The sequence below is a fragment of the Ischnura elegans genome, chromosome 12 (genome assembly GCF_921293095.1).
Source record: "Ischnura elegans chromosome 12, ioIscEleg1.1, whole genome shotgun sequence".
Classification (NCBI taxonomy): domain Eukaryota; kingdom Metazoa; phylum Arthropoda; class Insecta; order Odonata; family Coenagrionidae; genus Ischnura; species Ischnura elegans.
The window spans coordinates 12,771,111-12,795,278 of NC_060257.1; the positions used below are offsets into that span (position 1 = coordinate 12,771,111).

General features: G+C 40.7%; 1 protein-coding gene across 1 annotated transcript in view; it reads left to right on the forward strand.

Annotated features, from left to right (window-relative positions):
• LOC124169400 (carboxypeptidase inhibitor SmCI-like) overlaps nt 1–13,749 on the forward strand; it is a 35,653-nt gene extending 21,904 nt beyond the window's left edge. The window contains exons 3-5 of the mRNA XM_046548000.1: nt 4,693–4,877; nt 6,906–7,088; nt 13,506–13,749. Of these exons, the coding sequence (XP_046403956.1) occupies nt 4,693–4,877; nt 6,906–7,088; nt 13,506–13,513 (376 nt within the window). The 3' untranslated portion in view covers nt 13,514–13,749. The remainder of the gene's footprint in view (nt 1–4,692; nt 4,878–6,905; nt 7,089–13,505) is intronic.
• Nucleotides 13,750–24,168: the final 10,419 nt, after the last annotated feature.

Here is a 24,168-nt window from a genome sequence, read left to right on the forward strand (position 1 = left end):
AACGAAATTCCTGGCCGCGCCACTGATCCCTACCTTATATTTGCTCCCGACCAGTGGCGCAGCGAGGGGGAGTTTTGGGGGATGAAACCCCCCCACAGAGCTTAGAGAAATTTTTAATTTTAATCCATTTTACTCAATTGTATTGGTATTACTATTAGAATAGTGTAAGGATTAATAAAATATCCCTCATAAAGCCGTAAAATTCACCATTTTTAACCATTTATCTTAAAATTCCGCATTTTATTAATCTCGCACCCACCGCTTATCCTGGTGGGCATTCCACACCCCCACACACCCCGGTATTAGTTGCACCTAAACCCCGCCCCCCCAGGCGTGATTCCTAGCTGCGCCCCTGCTCCCGACACTGAGGAAATACCATTATGAGTACAATTAAACAAACTTTTACAAGTCAACGATATGGTCGGGTGGTGACATACCGTAGAGAAATATATATGATAGTCCAGAATGCAAAATGCTTAATGCAGAAAGGCCCTCACGTTTCAATTTTTCCAGCTTCGTCATAAAAATCTTAGTCGGAAAAGGCTCCAATACTTCGACCGGTAAACCATTCCAGTCTTATATGTAGGAGGGAAAGTTTATTTTAGTGTATTTGACAGCTGCCTCGCCTAACCCCTCTATCTTAAAATTATGGTCCTTCCTCGCCAAATAACTTGGTTCTTGTAACTTGTTTGATAGGCCTTCTTCACTCCGGATAACCAATGCAAGCGCTATGGATTGACTCTCCTATTACAAATTGTGCGTGCTACATCTTCACAGACACCATTTATTCGGTTAGATCCCACTATCCTCCGGTCCAATTGTCATATATATTGTTATTTTAGTTTCGTTTTTGTTTATTTTCGTGCCCCTATTGTTTTTTTTAAATTTGGCTCATTTCCTGCAACTCGCTGTTACTGTATACTATATCCACTTCTTCTGCAAATCGAATGGTTTTATAAAGGTTGTCATTCACTTTCAGTCTACTCTTATTCGTTTCGACATCTTCCTTCATTGTGTGTTCCAAGAATAAATAAATGAGCAGCATCGATAGTAGACTGTATTCCTGCCTGTTTTTAGTCTTAAGCACCTCGAGAGATCTTCACGTTTATTCCTTTTACACTTAGGATCGCATCCTAGTTTTGGTAAAGTTGGGAAATCGTCCTTTAGAGTCTTTGAGGACTTTAGGATAGCGACTCCATAGTACTGGTGGGTATCCTTGCAACACAGGATACTATCCAGAGATATTTTTGATAGTTGGCAACAGATGCCGGCCGGCATAAAGTTGAGTAACAGCGCATTCCCAGACCGGAACAACCCGTTAAGCGAGTTGAAGAGAGCTTTCGGAAATCTGACTGGCGTCGGATGGATGAGAACGTTGACCGACTGAAATATTCGAAATTACAGCAATATATCTCGCATATTCTGAGGTGTTATTTGAAAGCGGAAGTGCCAAGCAGTGAGATCGAGTCCCAATGTTTCGGAAAGGAGAAAGGGCTTCGCTCTACGTCATGTGCAGCATATCCAGTGAAGGTATTACCACAAGATAGGCGGGGATCGGGTTGATGTGGTGGCTAGTGTGTTGGCTTCCTACCTCATGGGCTCGGGTTCAAATCCCGGCGGTGGCAGGGAATTTTCAGGGACTGACCGATTCCTACTTGAATAGTAATACCTAATTGAAATAGCTGTAGTAATTTTCCACCCATTTTTTAATCTTTCTCGACCGGTTTCAATGCTTACGCATCGTTTTCAAGAGCTGTCTCAAGCAGGGGCGGAGCAAGGAATTACGTCTGTGGGGTTTAGGTGCAACTAATATCGGGGTGTATTGGGATACGGAATACCCACCAGGATAAGCGGTAGGTGCGAGATTAATAAATGGCGGAATATTAAGAAAAATGGTTAAAAATGGTGAATTTTACGGCTTTATGAGGGATTTATAATGTATTAATCCTTACACTATTCTATTAGTAATATCAATCCAATTAAGTAAAATGGATTAGACTTTAAAAAATTTTTGAGCTCTGGGGGAGGCGGGGTTTATCCCCCAAAACCCCCCTCGCTGCGCCACCGGTCTCAAGAGCAGTGAAACCGCTCGAGAAAGATTAAAAAAGTATGGAAAATTACTACAGCTGTTTCAATTATTACTATCTATGGACTTACACAAAGTCAACTCGTCGACAGTCACCCTGTTTGAATGATGTGTGGAGGACGTAACAGGTGCAACACTCCATCCGTCGGATGGGACGTTAAGCCGTGGTCCCCTTGGCGCCTTTCGTTCAGAGCATGCTAATGCCGACGCCGGGTTTCTCTCTACGCTTCTTTACCTACCCCTCCCTCATGGCTCAAATGACCTCAGCTGTCGATCATCTCCTCCAACTATCATACCGTAACTGTGGTAATCCCAATTAGTTTTATACTTGCTCGTAGGTACTGACTGAAAAGTTTGACTGAATCTTGTTTACACTTGAATGGCATGGGGGAGCATTTGACTGCTGTTATTACGTAATACTCTTCCGTGTATTCGTTCATTTTTCTGACATTTAGCGCACATGATTGCTATTAATACGACAAAATAACGTATTTCTTTCGTATTTGGGCATTTTTTCGACTCAAAGGAAAGTTCGCCGTAAGGACCTCTCCCAGACATTCTGGTTTAAATGTAAGTTGTGCCTGAAGTGATGAAGATAGTGTAAAATCATTTTTGGAGGAATGGCTGCATCATAATTATGAAAATTCGCAAAATACTGCGATAATTCATTCAGAAATAAAGAAATGGTGAAAGTCAGCGGTGGTGGCAAGGGAAAGGTGAAGGTGTCTGTGGTCCCCCTTGCACTAGGCAAAATGGCTTACGGAAGTTTTTCATTTTTGAATGTTTGACGATTTTAATGGTTTGGTTCAGGGCCGGAATTAGGAGTTTTGTCAGTGGGAGCAAAGATCAGTTTACTGCCCCCCCCCACCTCCCCTGATCCTCCCTTCCTTTCCCTCCCCCACCACTAAAATAGAATACATTGGTAAGCTACTTTATTAGTTGAAATTACAGACCGTATGTTTGTTATGGAGAATTTTTATATTATATTTAATAATTTATAAATGAATAATTATTGTTAAATAATTAATTAACTTTTTAAATATACTTTTCAAATTTTGTTTCCTCCTATAATATCTGTCGCCTGGTGCATGTACCCCCTCTGCCCTGCCCTACTTCCGTACCTGCCTTGTTTAATGTATCATTATGATCATAATACACCAAAGTGAATACCAAATTTTTCCCGGCAATTTCCTGAAACCACCACTGGGTGAAATACAGAAATGAGTGATTTCGTGTCCAAAGCTGTAGTGAGCTGGAGGGGTCTTAAGGAATTCAACCCCAAAGAAATGTCTGCAAGATACGTTCTTAAGCTCACTCCCCCCTCAACCCTCCCCAAAATGTACCCCCTCTCTAAATCGAACCCCTCACGAAGTTTTTTTTTGGGCTACGCCTTCTTCTTAGCATATAAAGGATGGAGGGAAATTTAAAGCAATTACCTAGACTTGGCCAGTAGTCATTGAGATAGGGTATGTTTATTCCTATATATCAAGGCTGTAGCGATCACATAAAAGGATTCAGGGCTTGAAATACCCCGAAAATGTCTGGGAAACAGAGTCAAATGTTACGATCATGTTGGTTTTATGGTGACCCTAATGTGTGTTCAGTAGCCAATATAAATTTCATCTTTGGTTAGGCCAAGATCAATGGAAAGTAGGTTTAAGCAATTTGATGTATAGATATGAGTGATTTTATGCATATTTCAGGCATATAGCCAGGGATCTCAGGGGCTTTCTTCCCCTCCCAACCCCCCACCTATACTCTCCACATTTTTTCCTTTGATTTGACTACTTGCAATACATTAATAATGATTCATTTACTCCTAAATTTTGATTTTACAGCTGATAATAACAAAGAGAAAGAGCATTGGGTGGTCTCCGAAGTCATAAGACTAGAATTGAGCCACAACCATATAACAAAAACGTATGCCAAAAAAATAATGTGGGATATATTACATAAGTGTTTTATAGAAATAACATCAAAATAAATGTTCAATTATCCCTAGAGAGAAAAGCCAGTCCTTGGCAAATCTTAAGATTTTATTAAGAATTTAACAATTTAATGAAGTTAACAAAAAGTATTATCTAACTATGAATCTAACTATCAGCATTACTTCAAGCGAATGTATCGCTGACTTATTGAAGTGTATGGTTTTCTGATGCACACCAATTGACTACAAAATACCAGTATTGGCAACCCGCATACAATCCAAGCTTTATCAAAGCAAATTTCTGGCTGCATGCCTACCATATTTTATATCTAAAATAAATTTAAAGGAACTTAGTATCACCGTATACTCCCACCATGCCTTCGTGCATAATTCATTATGATTATTTACATTATAATAATTGGTTTTTTTAAGCTCAACCGGTTCCGGTATGATATTGAAAAAGTTTGACACATAGAAATGAACATGATTTGCACTTTTCCACTATAATTAAATGTGAACGACACTTTTGGGGCTCACGGAGCCATCATCTTGTACCAGATTGTAACTACTTTTCATTTCAACTTGCTTTTTTCTTTATTCTCCTAAATTCTGGGGGGCTGGGCTTCCTGAGACTCCCCCTTTCCATTCCTCACTGAGTGTGTTTCTTTCTTTGTTGAAGGTTCAAGACACGTGATGACTGTGAAAGGAAGTGTCGTGGTCAGTCAATCAAGAGGAAGGGGAGCGTGAGGCCAGAGGATGAGTGCATTCCATTGGGGGAGAGCTGTGAGGCCAAGGGGTGCAGAACCGCACCCAAGGCGCAGTGGGACCAGCAGAGAGGATGCAAGACCTGTGTCTGCCCCCCAGGTACCTACGTTGCTACTGCACCGTTTCGCTTTTAGATTTCATTTACACCAGTAAAGTTTGTAATGAATTTTCAAGACTTACTGCGCGCATAGGTGAGATGCGGAGGAGATGGAAGGTATGGATGGAGTGAGTACTGAGCAGGGAGGGGATGTTGAAAACTGTGTTGGAGGAATTTAAGTATACCCGGACTAGCCACGGTGATATCTTTACAAAGTCACTAGCAATGCACAAATTGCGCGAAAAATTCATAGAGAAAAAATCATTCGCCTTGACCGGGATTCGAACCCGGACCCCTCCATTTCTGGTATATTTATAAGCGTGCACAGTGCCACAGCCGGAGAGCAAAGCCCGAACTTTGAATACAAAGAGTGGCTGTGCACATGATATGGACTGCTAGTCGCATAATATGCTCAGCAGTCCATACCACCTCGTCTGGTTGTGTCCACAAATTTCCATTACGGATAATGATCCCTCAGTAGCTTAATGGCTAAAGCATTTGGCCAGAAATCGAGGGATCCGGGTTCGAATCCCGGTCAAGTCAAATAACTTTTTCTCTGTGGATTTTTCGCACAACTATGTTAGAGGATAGAATGCTGGGTAAACGAGGGAGGGGAAGGAAGAGAATAGGATTTTTAGATAAAATGAAAGGGAGTAGGCCTTGTTGTGAGTTGAAGAGGGAAGTCCTTGAAAGGAGGGGGGCTGCCAGATTGCTTCTAAAGTATTCCTTAGAAACCTATCTTAATTGGTGGAATACTTCAGTAGTAATAATTTTACGCGCAACTAAATCGAGTTTAACATTTGAGTTTTGCTCCCTGCGAGAAAGTCTTCTTTAATGTTGTCCAGAAGGCTTCTTATTCCTCCCCATTCTGAGCACTTACTTATTTCGTACTCCCTCAGTCAGTACATTGTATCTTCATCATTCATCTATAGCACCGCATTATGATTGCTTCCCCTTTGACTTTTCTGCTCCTGTCAATGCCTTGATAGGTATTTACATAATACTGAATCTTTCTCACTTCCCCTCAAACCATATCCAGACACGTGGCTAGGGAGGGTCTTAGGCATACCCCCAAATTTATTTCCGCTTTTATTTTGTGTACCCCATGTTCTAGGACGCCCACTTACAAAAAATATTAGGGGGGGCCCAAACTGGGGATCTTTCCCCAAGAAATTTTATGTGTAGTGAGTTTAAAGTTTTTTAAGCATTTTAGAAGAGTCATATGATCAACATTAGAACACTGAGAACTCTAATCTCGATATCTGGACACTCCTGGGAAAATCAACAAGCCTCACACCCATAACGAATTATGGAGGGGGCTCAGGCCCCCTCAAGCCCCATGGAGTCAGCGCCACTGCCCATTTTCTGATTCAGTTACTGTCCAACATTTTGTAGCATATGTGAAGTTTAGTTTTATGTTGGGGGTGCAGCAATCCTGCCAGGGTTTTAAGGGCTATGGAACATCTGAAAACAACATTTTAAGCCTCTGAAAACAACATTTTAAGTACTATCTAAAACTAAAATTTATTTAAACTTTTGATGTTTTTGTTTCCATTGTACTTGAATGCACAGATTCTGTACTTTTCTAGGAACAATTACCATTTAAGTTGGGTGGGCTAGGTTCTATCTGCCCCCTGAATCTCCACCCATGATTTGTAGCCATTACTTTGCAGACCAAGACTTTTTCAGAGGGAATTTGTTTACTTTTCAGGGGATGATATTAATTAGAGTTCATGGAGGGGAAAGGGTTGGGAAGAGGGATGTAGAAGGAAATTTTTTTTTGTTGTAACATTTCTTTCCATCCCATCTGCTGAATTCTTTTGATAAATTACAATTTCTGAGTGAAAGACCCCAATTTGGTAGTGGTGTAAGTAGCTTTGACAAGATGATATGTGTACTTCACAGCAAAAAAAAATTCTTGCTCACGGCTTAAAGACTTGTCCAAATGTATTTCAATGCATTCATTGTATTCATTAGGGCATAAAAGTCATCAGGAGATTGCCTTACATCTCTTTATATTCTCTTTTTAGTGACACCAATTACACAGGCAGCCTGCAAACAGCCCCCAGCAGCCAGGGGTCATTGTCGAGCTCTTTTACCGAGGTGGAGTTATGATCAGCATTTGAGAACGTGTCGGGAATTCCAGTTTGGAGGCTGTGATGGAAACAAAAACAACTTTCCCTCTCTGCAAGCATGCATGCGCATTTGCAGCGGTAAGAACGCTCATATATTTTTAGCAATTTTACCATTAATGAGTAGAGGATAGCAGGGCATTTTCCAATATTTTTGCACAAATATCCATATTGCAAAAGAATTTTTGGAGTTAATAATTGAAGCTTTGAATACCTAATTTATATAATCAGGCATATAGCCAGAGAGGGGTTTCAGACCCTCTCCAGATTTCAAAATAGACAAAATGCCACCCAAAATCCACCACAAGAAAATTTATGGCCAACTGCCTGGCTATAGAATGGTTCTAAGGCCATTTTTTATGCTTATCTGAAAAGCTTGAGACCTACTGAAAGGAGATCCAGCAATTTCTTTGCCAATTTAGTTAAGAGTATATCTCTGTAAGAATGAGTGTTCTTGGTGTACTTCTCCAAGCATTCATATTTATCTGATAAGATGTTTCACTGATATTGCAATCAGCATTTCGAACCCTGAATGAACAATTAATTTTTTACCTCAGTTTTTGTTTGAATAAATAAAGGATTGGTTCACTGCCATAACTTGGGTAGAGTGTTAAGCCTGAATCACATGATCATTTTATCCTTCATTTCCGAGTGATCTCTCGCAAATGATCGTCGCCGGCAATTGTTTTTCGCGATCACTCTGATGATGAGGATTTCCATCACTTTTTTCATCACTCGTCTGATCGCTTTTTCCGTCACTAAAACCCCATCTCAGCCAATCAGAATGCATTCCTACTGAGTGATTGCAGTGCAACGTTTGACAACTGTGGGAACGACATAGATAAACAAACACGTTACATATATGTTTTCATGATGCGGGTCCTATGACAACGAACTGTGATATCGGAAGTGATGCAAAAGGCGACAGCAGGAAGGACCATGTGATTCAGAAAAATGATCACTGGAGCGATCATGATCTTAGGTTTTCCCGGCATATCAGCTGCAGAAAAGTTTCTTGGGTTTTCCACCGCTTGATGTTTTCTCCCGTGTTTCCCGACGTTTCAAGCAGCGGCTTGCTGTTCATCCTCAGAAAACTTTTCTGCAATAGAGTGATCACTTTTCCCGTTGCGAAAAGCGATCGCTTCAGTGGTCACTACTGTATTTGTCTGAATATAGTCCCCCCTTTTTTTCCAAAAATGCCAATGGTAAAAGTAAAGAGGGGACTATATTCGGATGCATTTTTATAATTTTTCCCGAAACTTAAGTCTCTAAATTAGGGGGGGGACTATATTCGGAGAAATACGATATTTGCAAGGAAAGAAAATGAATGTGATTCAGACTTCACATGCATGCATGGTACATATTGCAATCCTTTGATTGGTATAGTGCTGCCCTCCATGTGTCCCTATCCCAAGTTAGGTCTCTTACCTTCCAGATGCTCTTCTTCCCTGTATCCTTCTTGATCTACTCTTACTACTTGTCCCTCTGGGGACTTTTCCATCAATTTTTCCTTTCATTATGTTTCCCATGCATAACTGCTTTGTCTCTTAAGGTAGCCAATCCACCATGTTATTCTTTGTTGTACAGTGATCCATAGTGTGCTTCCTTTTCCTAATCTTCTATGTAACTCCTTGTTTCTCACCCAATCTGTCCATTTTATCTTCAGCATCCTTCTCCAGCACCAGTTTTTGAATGCCTCCATTCATGTCTGATCACTTTTTCTGATGGTCGAAGCTTAGGGTATAACAATCTATTTTAAAATGAAATGATCTCAGAATAATGCAAAAAATATGTTACTATAAAAATTGAAAGGACCCTGTATATTCTTTTTCTTCAGTAAGAGATGTGTTTCTTGTTATAAGGAGTTATGGCAGTGGTAATAAGATTCACACAGCGTTAGTTCAACAAGATATATTCGGATATAAACGGATACAACTCAATGGTACATTAGGCGCGAACACACAGAGAGACCACTAGCGTGCACCGGAAGTGCGCGCGCACACAATCGACAAAACATCCAATACAATCGATAGTATCGAACAATCGATACAGGATCATAGCAGACAGACATTAAGAAACTATTGAGCACACCCTTCAACACTCCCCTTTGCTCATAGTTGCAGCCCCAATTCTTTAGTGAACTTCTGAGTCTTTATACGGTTTAATCCCTTGGTTAAAATGTCAGCTACATTTTCAGAGCTTGGGATGTGCTCATAAAATATTAAACCCTTGGATACACAGTCTTTGACATAAAAGTAACGCACTTGGACATGCTTTGAACTTTCGGCAACAACCTCATCTTTGGACCATGAAATGGCTCCCAGGTTATCACAAAAAATTTTACATGGTTGAGGACAGTAAAAGGATTGCCCTAATTCCTTCAACAAGGATGATACCCATACAACCTCTCTAGCTGCTTCCTGCATTGCAACAAATTCTGCCTCACATGTTGATTGAGACACAATCTTTTGCTTCCTTGACAACCAAGACACAGCACTGCCAGCCAGTATAAAGACATACCCACTCCTGGATTTTCTGTCCACTGTGCAGCCTGCGAAGTCTGAATCACAAAACACCCTTAAAGTTTTCCCAGTCTTTCGATAAACAAGTTTCAACTCTTTCGTTTTGAGCAAATACTTAAACACACGCTTCACAGCTCTCCAATCAGACAAAGTAGGATTTACACACTTTTGACTTAGTTTACCTATGGCACATGCAACATCTGGACGGCTTACCGTGGCAACATACATTATATGACCAATAGCTTGTTCATACAATTTTTTATCAAAGGGTTCATCACAATCAATATCAAAACCAGCTTCACACTCCTTAGCTAAAGGTGTTGACACCCCAGTCTCATTCATAATATCAAATAACTCTAACATTTGACTCACTTGGGCAGATTGGTCGAACACAACTGTCTCACTGTCAGGCATATGTAGATGAACAGAAAGAAGTTGGGTGTCAGAGCCCAACATTTTGACATCCAACTTTTCTTTAATCTTGCCCTTAAAACCTTCAATCATAGACTTTTTCCCAACAATCAAAAAATCGTCAACATACACAGCCACAATGAGATCCTTAGTTTCATTTACATATACACATGAATCACTCAAACAAGGTTTCAAGTCCATACCCTTCAAAATATTGTTTATGTGTTTGAACCACATTCTCCCTGCTTGCTTCAACCCATAGAGACTTTTCTTTAGTTTGCACACATATTGGTTCCTATTCTTTCCCTCAATTTCGAAAAATTCAGGTTGCTCCATATATATGTCCTCATCTAAGACACTGTTCAGGTAAGCGCACTCAACATCAATGTGTTCATAACACCATTCATTCTCAGCACAGAGAGCAAGTAAAATCCTCAATGTTCTGCGTTTTACAATTGGACTGAAGGTTTCAGTGAAGTCCACCCCAGGTCTCTGCCAGAATCCCCTTGCTACAAGTCTAGCCTTAGGTCTGTTTGAGTCCCTTTTGGTACTTAGAACCCACTTACAATCGATCACATTTGTATTTAACGGTCTCTTGACAATGTCCCAGACATCCTTTTTGTAAAGGTTCTCTAATTCAGCCTCCATAGCTAATCTCCATTTTCCAGATTCATTTCCCCTTAAGGCATCATTTACAGAAATGGACACACACAGATCTTGAGCCCTACTAATCATTGCAATGTTCCCACAACAAGAATGAGTCTTTTCTTTTCGAAGTCTGGAAGACCTCCTAGGAGCAAGTACATTTTCAACTCCCAAGTTAACCCCATCGTCAAGTACCCCCTCATGATTTTCATCTCCATTCATCAAGTTCTCCAAGAAAAAATCATCATCTCCTTCCTCATACTCACCATCACTCTGGACTTCAGGCTCATCCGGGTCAAAGGTCCCTTCATCATCCACATGCCATATCCAATCATTATATCTCCTTGGAATGTGAGTGATTTCACACATCTCTTTACACGGGAACACCCTCTCCTCAAAACGTACATGACATGATATAATGACACTCCTACTTTTTGGCAAATAGATTCTGTACCCCTTCACTTCTCTATCATATCCCACAAAAATACCTTCATCTGCCCTACAGTCAAACTTATTTCCAGTTGGACTCACCAGATACCAGACCTTACAACCAAACACCCGCAATCTAGAAAGCTCCCCTTGGATGTCAGCCTTCTCTCCTTTCCATAATTCCAAGGGAATTTTGTTCTCAATTGCAGACGATGGACACAAATTTCTGATATGACATGCTGAACTTATTGCTTCAGCCCACAAGAAAACAGGAAGCCCTGCTTGAATAAGCAAACACCTTGCCATTTCCACTAGTGTTCTATTGGCACGTTCAGACACACCATTTTGCTCGGGGTTTCTAGGCACACTTTTCCGATGCAGAATACCCTCAGCCTTCAAATAATTCTCAAACTCAACACTTGTGTATTCGCCACCATTGTCTGATTGAAAAACACTTATTTTCACCTGATGCTGAGCCTCAACCTCTCTCTGGTATTCTCTAAAGCATTTAAATACTTCACTTTTTTTCTTGATTATCCTGACATTTGTGAATCGAGAGAAATCATCAATGAAAGTCACAAAATAATGACCTCCCCCCAACGATTGACACTGTGCCCTGCCACTTACGTCACTGTGGACAATTTCTAAAGGGCGTTCACAATTGTGATGAGCAACTTTCGGAAATGGCAACTTAGTCATTTTACCCTTCACACAGACTTCACATAATTCATCGTCCCTTTTGGAATCCTCTTTCTTGAGATCAAGACCTGGGATTCTGTTCATAGCACCTTCATGGAGATGTCCTAATCTCTCGTGCCACAACGTACTCTTGAAGGCTTTGGCCTGAAATACTTCGATTTCTGTACCACCATTGCACTCATCGTTGACAGAAACATTTGCGACGTAGCTCTCATCTGGCTCAGTCTCTAAATAATATACACCATTTTCCACTAAGGCGGTGAACAACACATCACCGTCATCATGCTCTCCAATAGCTTCATTTAATCTGAACACGGTCTGTACACCTTTCTTCGCCAGCTGTCTGACAGACACAAGATTCACGTCCAACTCAGGTACCCACAGAGCATTTGATAGTGACACGGTCCAGCCCCCACAAGAGTTTGCTAACTTGATGACAATAGTTCCCTTCCCCTTCACGGCCAGACGTCCCTTTCCAATCTTTACTTCTCCGGTGGCAGGTTGGAAATCAAAGAATCGGTGACGGTCTGGCGTCATGTGGTTCGAAGCACATGAGTCTAGGTAACTAACACACTTTCTTTGGGAGCAAGCCAAAGCAAACGCCGATATGAGTCCTTTAAACTTCGGCTTGTCCCCTCCTTTCTCGTGTCTCTCCCGTGACTCCTCGCCTTTTCCTTTTCTTTCCTCCGACTTGTCTCCCCTCGGCGCACCACACTGGTAAGAAATGTGGCCCCACTTACCACACTTATAGCATTTCTGATCAGCAGTGCTCCTCTGCTTTCCGTTGTTGGCTGCTCTCGTCCTGCTGAACTTCCGCGCTGCCAACGCACTGCCATGCTCAGAGGACTCCGCAGCATTAATCCTTCTCTCCTCAAGCAGAAGGTCTGCCTTCACCGCCCTAGACGTCAGTTTCTCATTGATCTTTGTTATTCTCACATACGTAGAATACTGTGGATCCTTCACGAGTCCCGCCAATATAAAGGAGGCCACAACGTGGTCTTGCAATACGATGCCGTTTTTGGTTAATTTACCGCAGAGCTCCTGTATCCTCCCAGTGTACGCTGAGATGTCCATCGCCTCTGTCTTCTCAATGCTACCCAGCTCTCGGAGACACATAGCTATATCCATGGATGTAGCCCTCCCATGAATCTCTTCTAAGGTGTCCCAACACTCCTTGGCTGACCTCAAATGGCTGATGTCTGTGAGATACTCCGGGCGCACATGCCGGAAAATGTATGCGCGAGCCTTGTTGTCCTTGCGCATATTTTCTGGTCTCTTCAACTCGTCTGCACTCAGCCCCGGGTTGATTGCGTCCCAGCAGTTCAGAAAAATCATCGACGCCTCCGACATGGTCCTCCAATATTCGTAATTATCCTTGCTCAGGATTGGATTCATTTGCCTATCCGAATCCAGCAACTCATCTTGATCCGCCATGGTCTCGCCTTTTCTATTATGTCCAATTTACCGAATCACTAACGTCTATCACCACACAGCACGATCCCTGGGCCCATAACCTGTTATAAGGAGTTATGGCAGTGGTAATAAGATTCACACAGCGTTAGTTCAACAAGATATATTCGGATATAAACGGATACAACTCAATGGTACATTAGGCGCGAACACACAGAGAGACCACTAGCGTGCACCGGAAGTGCGCGCGCACACAATCGACAAAACATCCAATACAATCGATAGTATCGAACAATCGATACAGGATCATAGCAGACAGACATTAAGAAACTATTGAGCACACCCTTCAACATTTCTGATCATTTTTCCTTTATTATTTCAGGTATTTGATGGAATGAAAAAAATTACTTTTCTACTGTGCCAAATGAACTTCAAAAATTCCATTGTAAATGGTTCGCAGATTGAATGTTCTTCAAAGAATGAAATTTTGCTGTTGTAGAGCAAAGTGTGGAGGTCTAAGTCATGACCATGGATGAATGAATCTCATCCTTTAGGATATAGAATGCGAAAACTGAAGGATCAACTACCTAAGAAATAAGATCTTCCTTGAAGAGAAGACATTTTCTCCACCAGATTGAAACGGAGAGTAAATTGTTATTTTATGTTGATCTTTGTGGATATTGTTAAATTTATTTTGTTTTACTTGTAAGTGTACATAATAAATAATTTTATTCATATTGTAAAAGAAATTCATTGTACTTTGGAGATTTTTTTTCTTCCCGCTGATATATTTTTAGTCATTTAATAGCATCAGATCATATTCAAGTGTTTCCTTAAAAAATTGGCATTTGGCAATGCCAATTCCACTCAATGCCTTCCACTTGATCATCTCTCTCCATCTCAGCTATCTAGGGAATCTATCAACCTATCCTCTCACCCATTTGGAACCAATGACGGATCCAGGGAGGCATTTGGAACCAGTGACAGATCCAGGGAGGGACAAGGGGGGAGCTGCTCTAGCTTGGGTATCCAATTTATGCAAGAGAAAATGGTAATTTTGTTCAGGCCCCCACTGCAGTTGGGAGGCTACCTCAAGGCACCCTTGTCCCTATCATGCATCCTTCACTGTTTGGAATATATTTGAAAGTTTTGCAAGTATTATGTCAAACTATCCCATCTAGAGAAAAGCCTCAGGACCATCGCTTCTATAGGTTGGCCTTTCCTTTCTCTAGGAACATCAAATCATGTTCTCCTGATAGTAGCTCACCTTACCTTTCCTATCATTTGCTCTGGAGTCCTTAGGAAAATGCTTTCCCAAGTACAAGTTCCTTTGGAACATTTTTATCATAATTTTTCTGTGAACTAGTTAAGGGTATTTAAATATTTTTGCTGTATGGCACAAGGTGTTTTTTTTGTAAAATCTGGGCCAGCTATTCAATGGTTGGTGCAAAAGTGTTAATCATGGCACGAGATTCTTCCATCCCTCTGTTGTCTTCAAAGGTAGGGCACATTTCAGCCTTCCTCTTCCCTCCCTTCTCAAACTCCTTCGACTAGAAACTTTCTATTTAGAGATTGATGAAGTTTTGTGAATTTAAACCTCTTTGAAGAACATACAAAAGGGTTTTTTTTAGTGGTTTCCAAGTTGCTTGCGGGAGGTTTTCTGATGTGCCTCTTTCTGAAAAACCTCCGCTTCATTCCCAGCCCTAAACTAAAGTAAGGTGAGTGTTAAGATGATTTTCTAAGGTACTACATCTTTTCCAAAGGATTGTTGCACACTTTTAAGGTTCCTGAATTCGAAAGTTATCACAGGGCCGGCCTTAGGGCGGGGCGACCGCCCCGGGCCCCGCGTTCGTGAAAAAAATTATTATATACGATAGTTTTGAAAACGCAATTTAAACTATTACTGTATTGTTAAGTCCGTGCTAGAAAAAAATTATATTGTGAAAAAGGTATAATAATGCAGTAATTTTAATTAATTAATTACAGTAATTGCTTTAGGCTTACCTCCCCGCACCTGCTAGGGCCAGCCCTGATCACATCCCTGACAAAAATACATAATGAGCCAATAAAAGACTTTAGTTAGCTTTTCAAGAGCATTTCATCAAAATCCTTTTCAACTGTGGCTATGAAGGTTTTGTAAAACATTTGAAAACCTCACCACAATGCTTACATGGGAAACCTCAGGGATTGCCGAAAGAAATTTCTTAAGCAATTTCAGAAACCTCATTGAAATCCTAGATGAATCAACTACATATGTATTGCAAAACCTTGGCTAATCTATTGCAAAATTCTTATTTTTGAATTGATTCTTATACCACTAAAACAGCATTGCAATGGCCTTTTACATGAGGTTTTTTTTTCAAGTAACAATGAACATCCATGCTCACGATAAGAGCAATTCCTAGCCTGGCGGAACTTGAGCCTGCAACTTCTTGTTTGGCAGGCGAAAACTTTTCCCTGCCTTCATATCATTACATTAATCTTAATAGCATTTACTAATCCTAACCAACACCTTTCAATTTGGCAGTTATGGTGATATTAATTTTTAGGGTTATTTTGCCATGTCAAGAGTTTGGATGGCCCCAATGTTGACTAACCGTAGCTGGTTACTTACTAAAGGGGACATATTGAGAAAGTGCCAGTCAGTGTTTGCTGCGCTTTCAATAGGGTGGTTTCCTTCATCAAAGAAAACGAAAGGCATTGATTGCGATTCGTTACCCACCATTAGTGTATTCATAATATACAAATTATTTTGTTTTAGAAATACCGGGTTAGACGAATGGCAATGGTCCATTTTTATCCTCATTTGAAAAGGGCCAGATTGGCGCCCATGCGATGCCACTCCACGTGACGTCACAGGGACCTAGTTTCTATACGAGAAGATAGGAGTTATACGTCGTCTGAGGTTACCATTGCATGCATGAGGCGCAGAGCTCAGGGAAACATGTCTTAACAATCACTTATTAAAACTGGCTAAGGTCGGAAAGTTTTCCTCGTTTGATAAGTTATTAATAATCCTTATTTAAGCCAAGCGCTACCAGTCAGCAGGGTACTAGGCTAGCCACTAGCAGCCTGCGTCGTATCACCGCTAAGCCTCGCCTCAAGGTCACCTCGCAGGGCGGGAGGGGGAACCAGAAATACGTCACGCGGAGAGACTTCCCGACATTCATACTTAAGCGTCGCGTTTTCGCGCGCTTGAAAATTTTCACTTTTCATTTAATCGCGAAAAATAGATATCGTCATTTAAAAATCTAAAAGCGTGAAATACGTACTCCAGGAGTAATAATCTTTCGATTTAGGCAATAAAAAAATAATAGGAAACCACCCTATTGGAGCTATTGATTTCTCATGATTGACTCAGGATTTTCAAAGAATCAATTTTTCTTACCATGTTACCTGTGAACTATTTGATCCATTGGAAGCACAATTCACTTGTGGACAGTAACCTATAGGTTAAAACGTATGCAATTGCCAAAAAACAGCTATACTCTGGGATAGAGATTTGAATTAATTGTGTGATGTATACATATTCTGTTTTATGAAACGAATCATCAAATAAACGAGTGCTCTCATAACAGGTGAAATGAAAATCAAGATGATAAAAGAAATATGCTAGAGTTATTTTTGTTTTTGTATTGTATTTGATATTAAATTAGAAATGGGAGATGCAAGAGGTACTATAATTTATAAGTTTACATAAATCCTTAACCCTTTGTGGTTCAACGTCGAGGCTGGCTCGACAAGTCTAGTACTATGAGCACTATGCTTGTCGTAGCATTAGGTCTAACTTCGAGTTGACGGCAAATCAGTTAATCTCTTGAAACATTGCCCTTGTATAAATCGCTTCGCCTTGATGTCGCGCTCAATTTGAAGTAAGACCTGATGCTACGTCAAGCCTAGTGCTTTTAGCACTAAATTTGTCGAGCCAGCCTTGACGTTGGACCGCAAAGGGTTAATATTGGTGGTGGTTGCCATGTGGCAGTTATGGCAATAATAGTTTTTAGGGCTATTTTTTCATGTCAGTTTTGGGTGGCCTCAATGTTTACTGACTGAAGCTAGTTACTTTCTCTATGGAACCTATTGAGAAAGTGACCACCATCAATCAGGAATCAGTCGGGCCACCCGAACACTGAGGTGGCAAAATAGCCCTAAAAATTTTTATCGCCATGACAACCACCCACAATAGTTTTAACGAAGAATCTGGCAGTTATATTAGTTTGGTTATGATTGTTTTTCCATACCTGTATAGATTGAGGACTGAACTGTAATGAAGGCATCCGGAGAAAGTTCTGTGATGGCATTCTATGATTCACTCACCGGAGAACTGCCTACAGCAACACCAGTACGGGTGAGTGAAAGCTTCATTTTGAACAGCCACCAGTCAAAGATTCACGTTACAGGATAGCTTGTAATAGTGGGGATGTGTAAACTAATCAAGCTTATTGCCGAACCTTGCTTTAGTGCCATGCTTGTGACTCGGCTTCCAAGGCTTAATTTTACAAAAAACTAACTTATCAAATAAATGGACTTCAAATGAGAAAATTTAAACTCCATATTTTCTTTAAGGCAAATTTTTCATATTTGAGATTCAGGCAAATGTTGATCAGAGTTATTCTATAAGCCTTAAGTGTATACACTTGGAGAGCACATCTTGATTTCAGATTAGTCAGTGGTTGATTGCATTGATGTTTTGAAGGCTGAGGAAATTCATACATGTACTTCATCTTGTGAACTGGAAACCAGGTGCGCCGACTTATAAAAAATATTGGGGGGGCCCATATCGGAGGTCTTGCCCCGGGAAGAGGTTAAATTCAAAGTGTGTCGCAGCACCGAAACACTACCATGATTTACACCACTTCATTCAGTTAACCTGCTTAACCTTGTTTCAACACTCATTGTTAAATTTATGTAAAAGGTAACTATCGTCAAACATGGGAAATAAAAATTGCCAATATATTTTTGTGATTTCACAAAGCATAATATAACTTAATTATTTTCTTGAATTATTGAGGGGGCTCCGCCCCCCCAAATGAATCTTTGAGGGGGCTCGGGCCCCCTCAGGCCCCATGGAGTCGGCGCCACTGCTGGAAACTGATGATAAAACTGAATAATCAGGCTTTTTGAGATTCTCTCTCACTATGGGATCCATACTGCAAACTACTACTAAAAGTGTAAGTATATTTTACAGTCTGTTTCAATTTTTTTTAACTTTTTCAGTTTCTTTTGATGACAGCTGTTTTTATATTTTTTCATATTGTTTTTTCCTTTTATGTCTGTATGTATCTTTTGACGATGATTTACATCATTTAATGACAAATAAACTGATTGATTGACACATCCCTGACCACATGGTAATATCGAAGTCTATAATAGGTCCCAGAAGTCATAGGAGATGAAATATTTCATAAACGAAACAGAGAATAAGGTTTACCCTATCATATAAAGAAAATGGCATGTCAATATTCTTAATACCATTTCCGTATTGGAGTGTAAAATGAATGCATACAAGGCAGCCACAGCTCCCTTCAGTGCTGCAAATATCTGTAGTCATTAGGCATTACATAATATCATATAGATCAAGTGCCTACTTTTTTTTTAATAAGCAGGATATTTCCAGCTTTAGTGAATTCCTGGTGAACGTAGGTTCCTGCTGGAGTAGTGCTTCACGGTGCAGAAATATGGACACTTAGGAAGAAGGATGAGAGAAGACTGGAGGCATTCAATATGTGGGTGTGGCGAAGAATGGAGATGGTGAAGTGGATGGAGAGGAGGAGAAATGACGAAGTGCTGGACAAGGTGGGTGAGGAGAGGTAGCTTTTAGATGATATACAGAGGAGACAGAAGCTGTGGATGGAGCGAGTACTTAGCGGGGAGCAGGGGTGCAGCTACGAATTAAGGCTAGGATGGGTTTTAGGCGCAACTAAGATGTAGGTGTCTGGGGGTATGGCATACCCACCAGGGTAAGCAGGAGGTGCAGGGGCCCTCCCAGAGAAAAATTAGGATACATAGTGAGTTTTACGACTTTCTGAGGAATATTTTTAAAATCCTTACAAAATTATATAAGTAATATTAATGCAAGTAAGTAAAATGGGTTTAACTTAAAAAAAATTATGAGCTCTGGGGGGGGGGTTTATCCCCCAAAACCCCACCCTCGCTGCACCAGTGGTGGGGAGGGGATGTTGAACACACTGTTAAAAGTGAGGGTAAAACGTTTGGTAAACAAGGAAGAGGAAGGAAGAGAATAGGATTTTTTATGTAGAATGGAATTCACCTTAGTGTGAATTGAAGAGGGGAATAGAGGCTGCCAGAATGCTTCTTAAGTATGTACTTCATATTTACTTACCTTAATCATTAGAATACTTTAATAAAATAGGCTCTTGATAGTTTGGTTTTGCTTGAATGATTGCAGAGCCCTTAAGAGGGTGCATCACTTTAATGTTCAGAGCTGATCAAATAATACAATTCCCCTCCTCACCAATCAATAGAGCAAGTAAAATAAAATTACTTTGTTTTATTTTTGCTGCTGCAGTCTAAGACTTGCTCTATCATAAGACATGGTCTCAGGCGTTACTTTGTGGAATTGCTTCATCATAGAATAAAATAAAATTACTTTGTTGTATTCCACACTTTATTTTAAATAGCACAACCCGGGCTTCAGCATCTAATGCTATCATCAATTGATCATCATGATCCACCTGATGATAGCATTATAGATGCTGTAGCCCGGGTCGTGCTATTTAAATTAAAGTGTGGAATACAACAAAGTAATTTTATTTTATTCTATGATGAAGCAATTCCACAAAGTAACGCCTGAGACCATGTCTTATAATAGAGCAAGTCTTAGACTGCAGCAGCAAAAATAAAACACAATTTTTACTCCATATAAAACTTCACTTGCAGGAATAGAAGGATCAACAATTTTGCTATTTCCAGATGGTAATTTATTGAGACCGACCATGGTTTTGTTACAGAGTAACATTATCAAGGTGAAAAATGCAGGTAAATTTACAGTATACATAGAAGAAGGTTGGGTAGGGAAATTTCCGGGGGCCGTTGGTTAGGGGGAGGTAGGGGTTGGGGTTGGAGCTGGGTTTGGTGTCACTGTGGGTGGGGTGGGTGGATGAGTAAGGGGGAAAGTGGAGGAGGGGGGAACGAGAAGGGTAAAGGTGGTCGTTAAACAAGTATGAGTCCCTGTGGCTTAAAATTTCCAGCTCTTCCAAGGCGTCTTATCTCCGGCCTTTCTTCTCAAAGTGCAGAATAGTAGGGATGAAGTTACTAATGTGCCCCATGTCGATAAGGTGTTTTGCAAATTGTGAATGATCTTTCCCCTGTTTATGACACATCTGGTGCTCGGCCGCCCTGATGGAAAAACTCCTCCCTGTTTGGCCGATGTAAATCGCATCACAGCCGGCGCAATTGGGGCGATATACTCTGCTCTGTTCCTCCAGGATATCCTTGTCCTTTGGTGACCCCTACTCCATCCACTTGCAGTACCTGGATCGCAATTCTTCTTAGGTCTTTCAAACTGTGCAGGAAAATTTGCCAAGAAGGCCTGAGCATTTTTTCTACCAGGAGGGTCAGAAGAGGCAGAAGGCCCCAGTAATCCCCTCCCAACCTATTTCCCAAGTGTGTTTGGGAAGCATTCCACTAACTAAGGGACAGATTAGGGGAATTTTGAATATTAAAATAGTCCTTTTTCACAGAATGCCATTGTTTTGCTAAAATAACAAAAAGCTCATAGCCACTCCTGGCAACATAATTCCTCAAAGATGCACTGAATGCACCCCCAACAATTTTTCTGTGTATGCCAATGATCTCATGATATGGCCAGTAAAATTGTCCTGTTAAATTCACCAACGGATGAAGTTCACCATGAAAAAATATTTGACTTAGCCGCAGGGCCGGCCCTAGCAGGTGCAGGGCTAGGGGCGAAACTTCAGTGCGGGGCCCTCCACTTAAAATATTAAACTCTATACCCCATCTACAAACTCGAGCATTTTGAATCCCTACCACTCTCTGGCTAAGTATGTGTTCCCCTCCCAAATTCAGACTTCGTAATTACGCCGTTATGATACCATCACGCAGTTGAGTTCAAAATAGTATAATACAAATAAAATTTATGATTATATTTATTCATAAAATTATAATGTAAAATAAACATAGAAAGCGCGCTTTTTCATTAGGTACGTATTTTTATAAGTTAGATTATGAAAGTTAATTAGTTGTAAGCCTAAAGCAATTACTGTAAAATGAAAAAAGATTTTGTTTCACATACAGGTCAAAGTGGTAATAAATTAATAAAAATACTGCATTATTATTCCTTTTTCATAATATTATTTTTTGTCTTGCACGGACTTAACAATACAGTAATATGTAGTTGAAATTGCGTTTTCAAAACTATCATGTATTTTAATTTTTTTTTCACGAACGCGGGGCCCCCCAAAGCGCAGGGCCCGGGGTGGTCGCCCCGCCCTAAGGCCGGCCCTGCTTAGCCGAGATTCCAACGTGGATCTCCCGAAGATTTTCAAAGACTTTTCCTCACTCCCGGTCTTCTTAGAACTCAACCTTTTCCAACCAGTGCCTACAACATGGAAATGTTTTCGTCCTATGAATAGCATGAGAATATTTTAGACCTCTCTGTATGGAGCTCTTTTTTGGGGTGGAGTTGCCTGGGTATTTTCGTCCCTCAGATTTGGGACCTAGCCCAACGTGAGTTGGGACTCACAGGGTGCCGGTCCCTTACCCCGACCACTGGTGTAGACCCTCTAACTCTATCATAGCATGAATCCACAGTCAACTCATTGCGTTACCGGTGATTTTTTCAACCAAACATTGTATTTGATTTTCAACAATTTACCTTTCTAAAAGAATCACTAACATTTTTAAGTATTGTTGAATTTTAAATGGGTTTCCAGCATTAATAACAACTAAGTTAGTAAATACAAGGTAATAAGTCTGGAAGTCGATGTTATTTTGAACACTAAAATTTCATTTAAAAATTGCTCATGCATAGAAAAAAAACGAAGAATTCATTTCAAAGTATAAAAATTGTAGAATGCACCAAAATATATTATTATAGAAACTATTGACAATATATAACCACTTCACAATGGATTCCTGCGGTGAGGATGACCATAAATGAGTGGGAGGGTCGGGCTTAATTGCCGAGGAGTGGCCCTAAGCTGGGTCTCAGGCCGGGCCTGAATGCATCTGGCAATTGCTACATCAGCGGTCACCTCCCTTCCCTCGCATAGGCCAGAGCCGACGTCCGGTCTTTTGCGCTGAAAAGTCTGCGATAGCTATACCCAACGTCAGGTGTTCTGCGTATGAAAATGCCAGTCGGCTCCACCCGACGTCCGGTGCGAAAGGGTTAAACATTATATTCACATGATCAGGGCCGGCCATAGACTTCTTGTGGCCCAGGGTAGAGTTTGAGTGTGAGACCCCCTCCCCAAAGAGAAATTGCATTAGAACTCTTAGGTACCAATCTAAATTATCAGCCCCTTAACTCCGTGGCCTGGGGGAGTCTGCCCCTGTGGGACCTGCACATGATCCATCCATTTGATCATCATCGTTCTTTTGTAAAACCACATTTCAAAATCTTCTATTTTTCAGCTGCTGTTGTTGCTCATTATCCTAACCATAATAAAGCATGCTCGAAATGTAAGTCCTTATGAATTGCTTTCTTACCTGAATGCTTATATCCCAACTGTTATGAGATTCCTCTTTTTAAGGAATACTTTTGTCATTTGCAGGGGTGCTGATTTATAAAAAATATTGGGGGTGCTCATATAAGGGTCTTGCCCCTTGAAATTTTATTAATATGAAGTGAGTTTTAACGTTTTTTTAGCATTCTAGATGAGACATAAGATCAACGTTAGAGCCCTGAAAACTCAACTCTTGATTACTCGACATTTTGGGGAAAATTGACAAGCCTGACACATCTTTCTCCCCCTCCATAACGAATTTTTGAGGGGGCTCGGGCCCCCTCAGGTCCTACTGGTCATTTGGGCTATATTCTACTGCCTTGTTTTTATTATCTAATCCATTGCTGGTCACTTGGCTACCAAAGCAGTATAATGCCTGGTGACTATAACCTATAGTCCTGTTGAAACTTCCTGGCCAGATTGCTAAGAACTCCTGAGAAAGGAGTAAAAGTGCATCTGGATGGAAAACTTCAGGAGGAAGGAAAAGTGCGTTGAACTGTTGGTGATATTTTGGCTTGGGTGAGTCTATTTTGAATTAGATCATGACATAGGAGTATTTTTACTAGGGACATGACTCAGTTTAAAGCACTTTTCCTTCCCCCTGAAGTTTTCCATCCAGATGCACTTTTTCTTCTTTCTCCGGAGTTCTGAGCAATCTGACCTGGAAGCTTTAACAGGACAACTTTTCAGGAGCCAAGCCATTTTAAAGATCCCTCTCCACTCCAGAAAAAATATCTCTGTCGAGTTCTGCTGTCTTCAAACAATTTTCAAATGTAAGTGAAACAGACACCATTAATGCCATACTCATTTCTGCCAGCAGAAATTAATTCCAATATGTCTCCTTGTTAAGGATTTTAGAAGCATATTCACATATTTTGTAACATGTTCTAAGTTTTATGAAATGACAGATTACTCTTCATTTTTTATCCCATTGTGCCTTCATTTAGAGGGAGGTGGATTCAGCAAACTTCGACAGAATACTCAAATCAGTGGTTGATTTTGGCTGGAATGAACTGTAACGGCATTGCGTCAACTCTGAGGAGGGATGGTGCTGCACCGGCACCAACAATGTGAAAGCTCAAACGACACTTCATCACATATAGTGTGTAGTTCAACCAGTTCAACCACGTGCTTGTTAGGAAACAGACGTGGGCTGATGCACTCTCTTCCTCTTTAGATGGCTGCGGCGGCTTATTTTCGAAAACCATGTGTGTACATAGATTTGTGGGCATGCGCTTTGTTACATAAAATTTCAGGCATTAATCACTTACTTCGGCGTTAAGAACGCTTGTTATATTTCGTCACAATTTTTAAGCGGGGTAAGATGAGGCAGTCTGC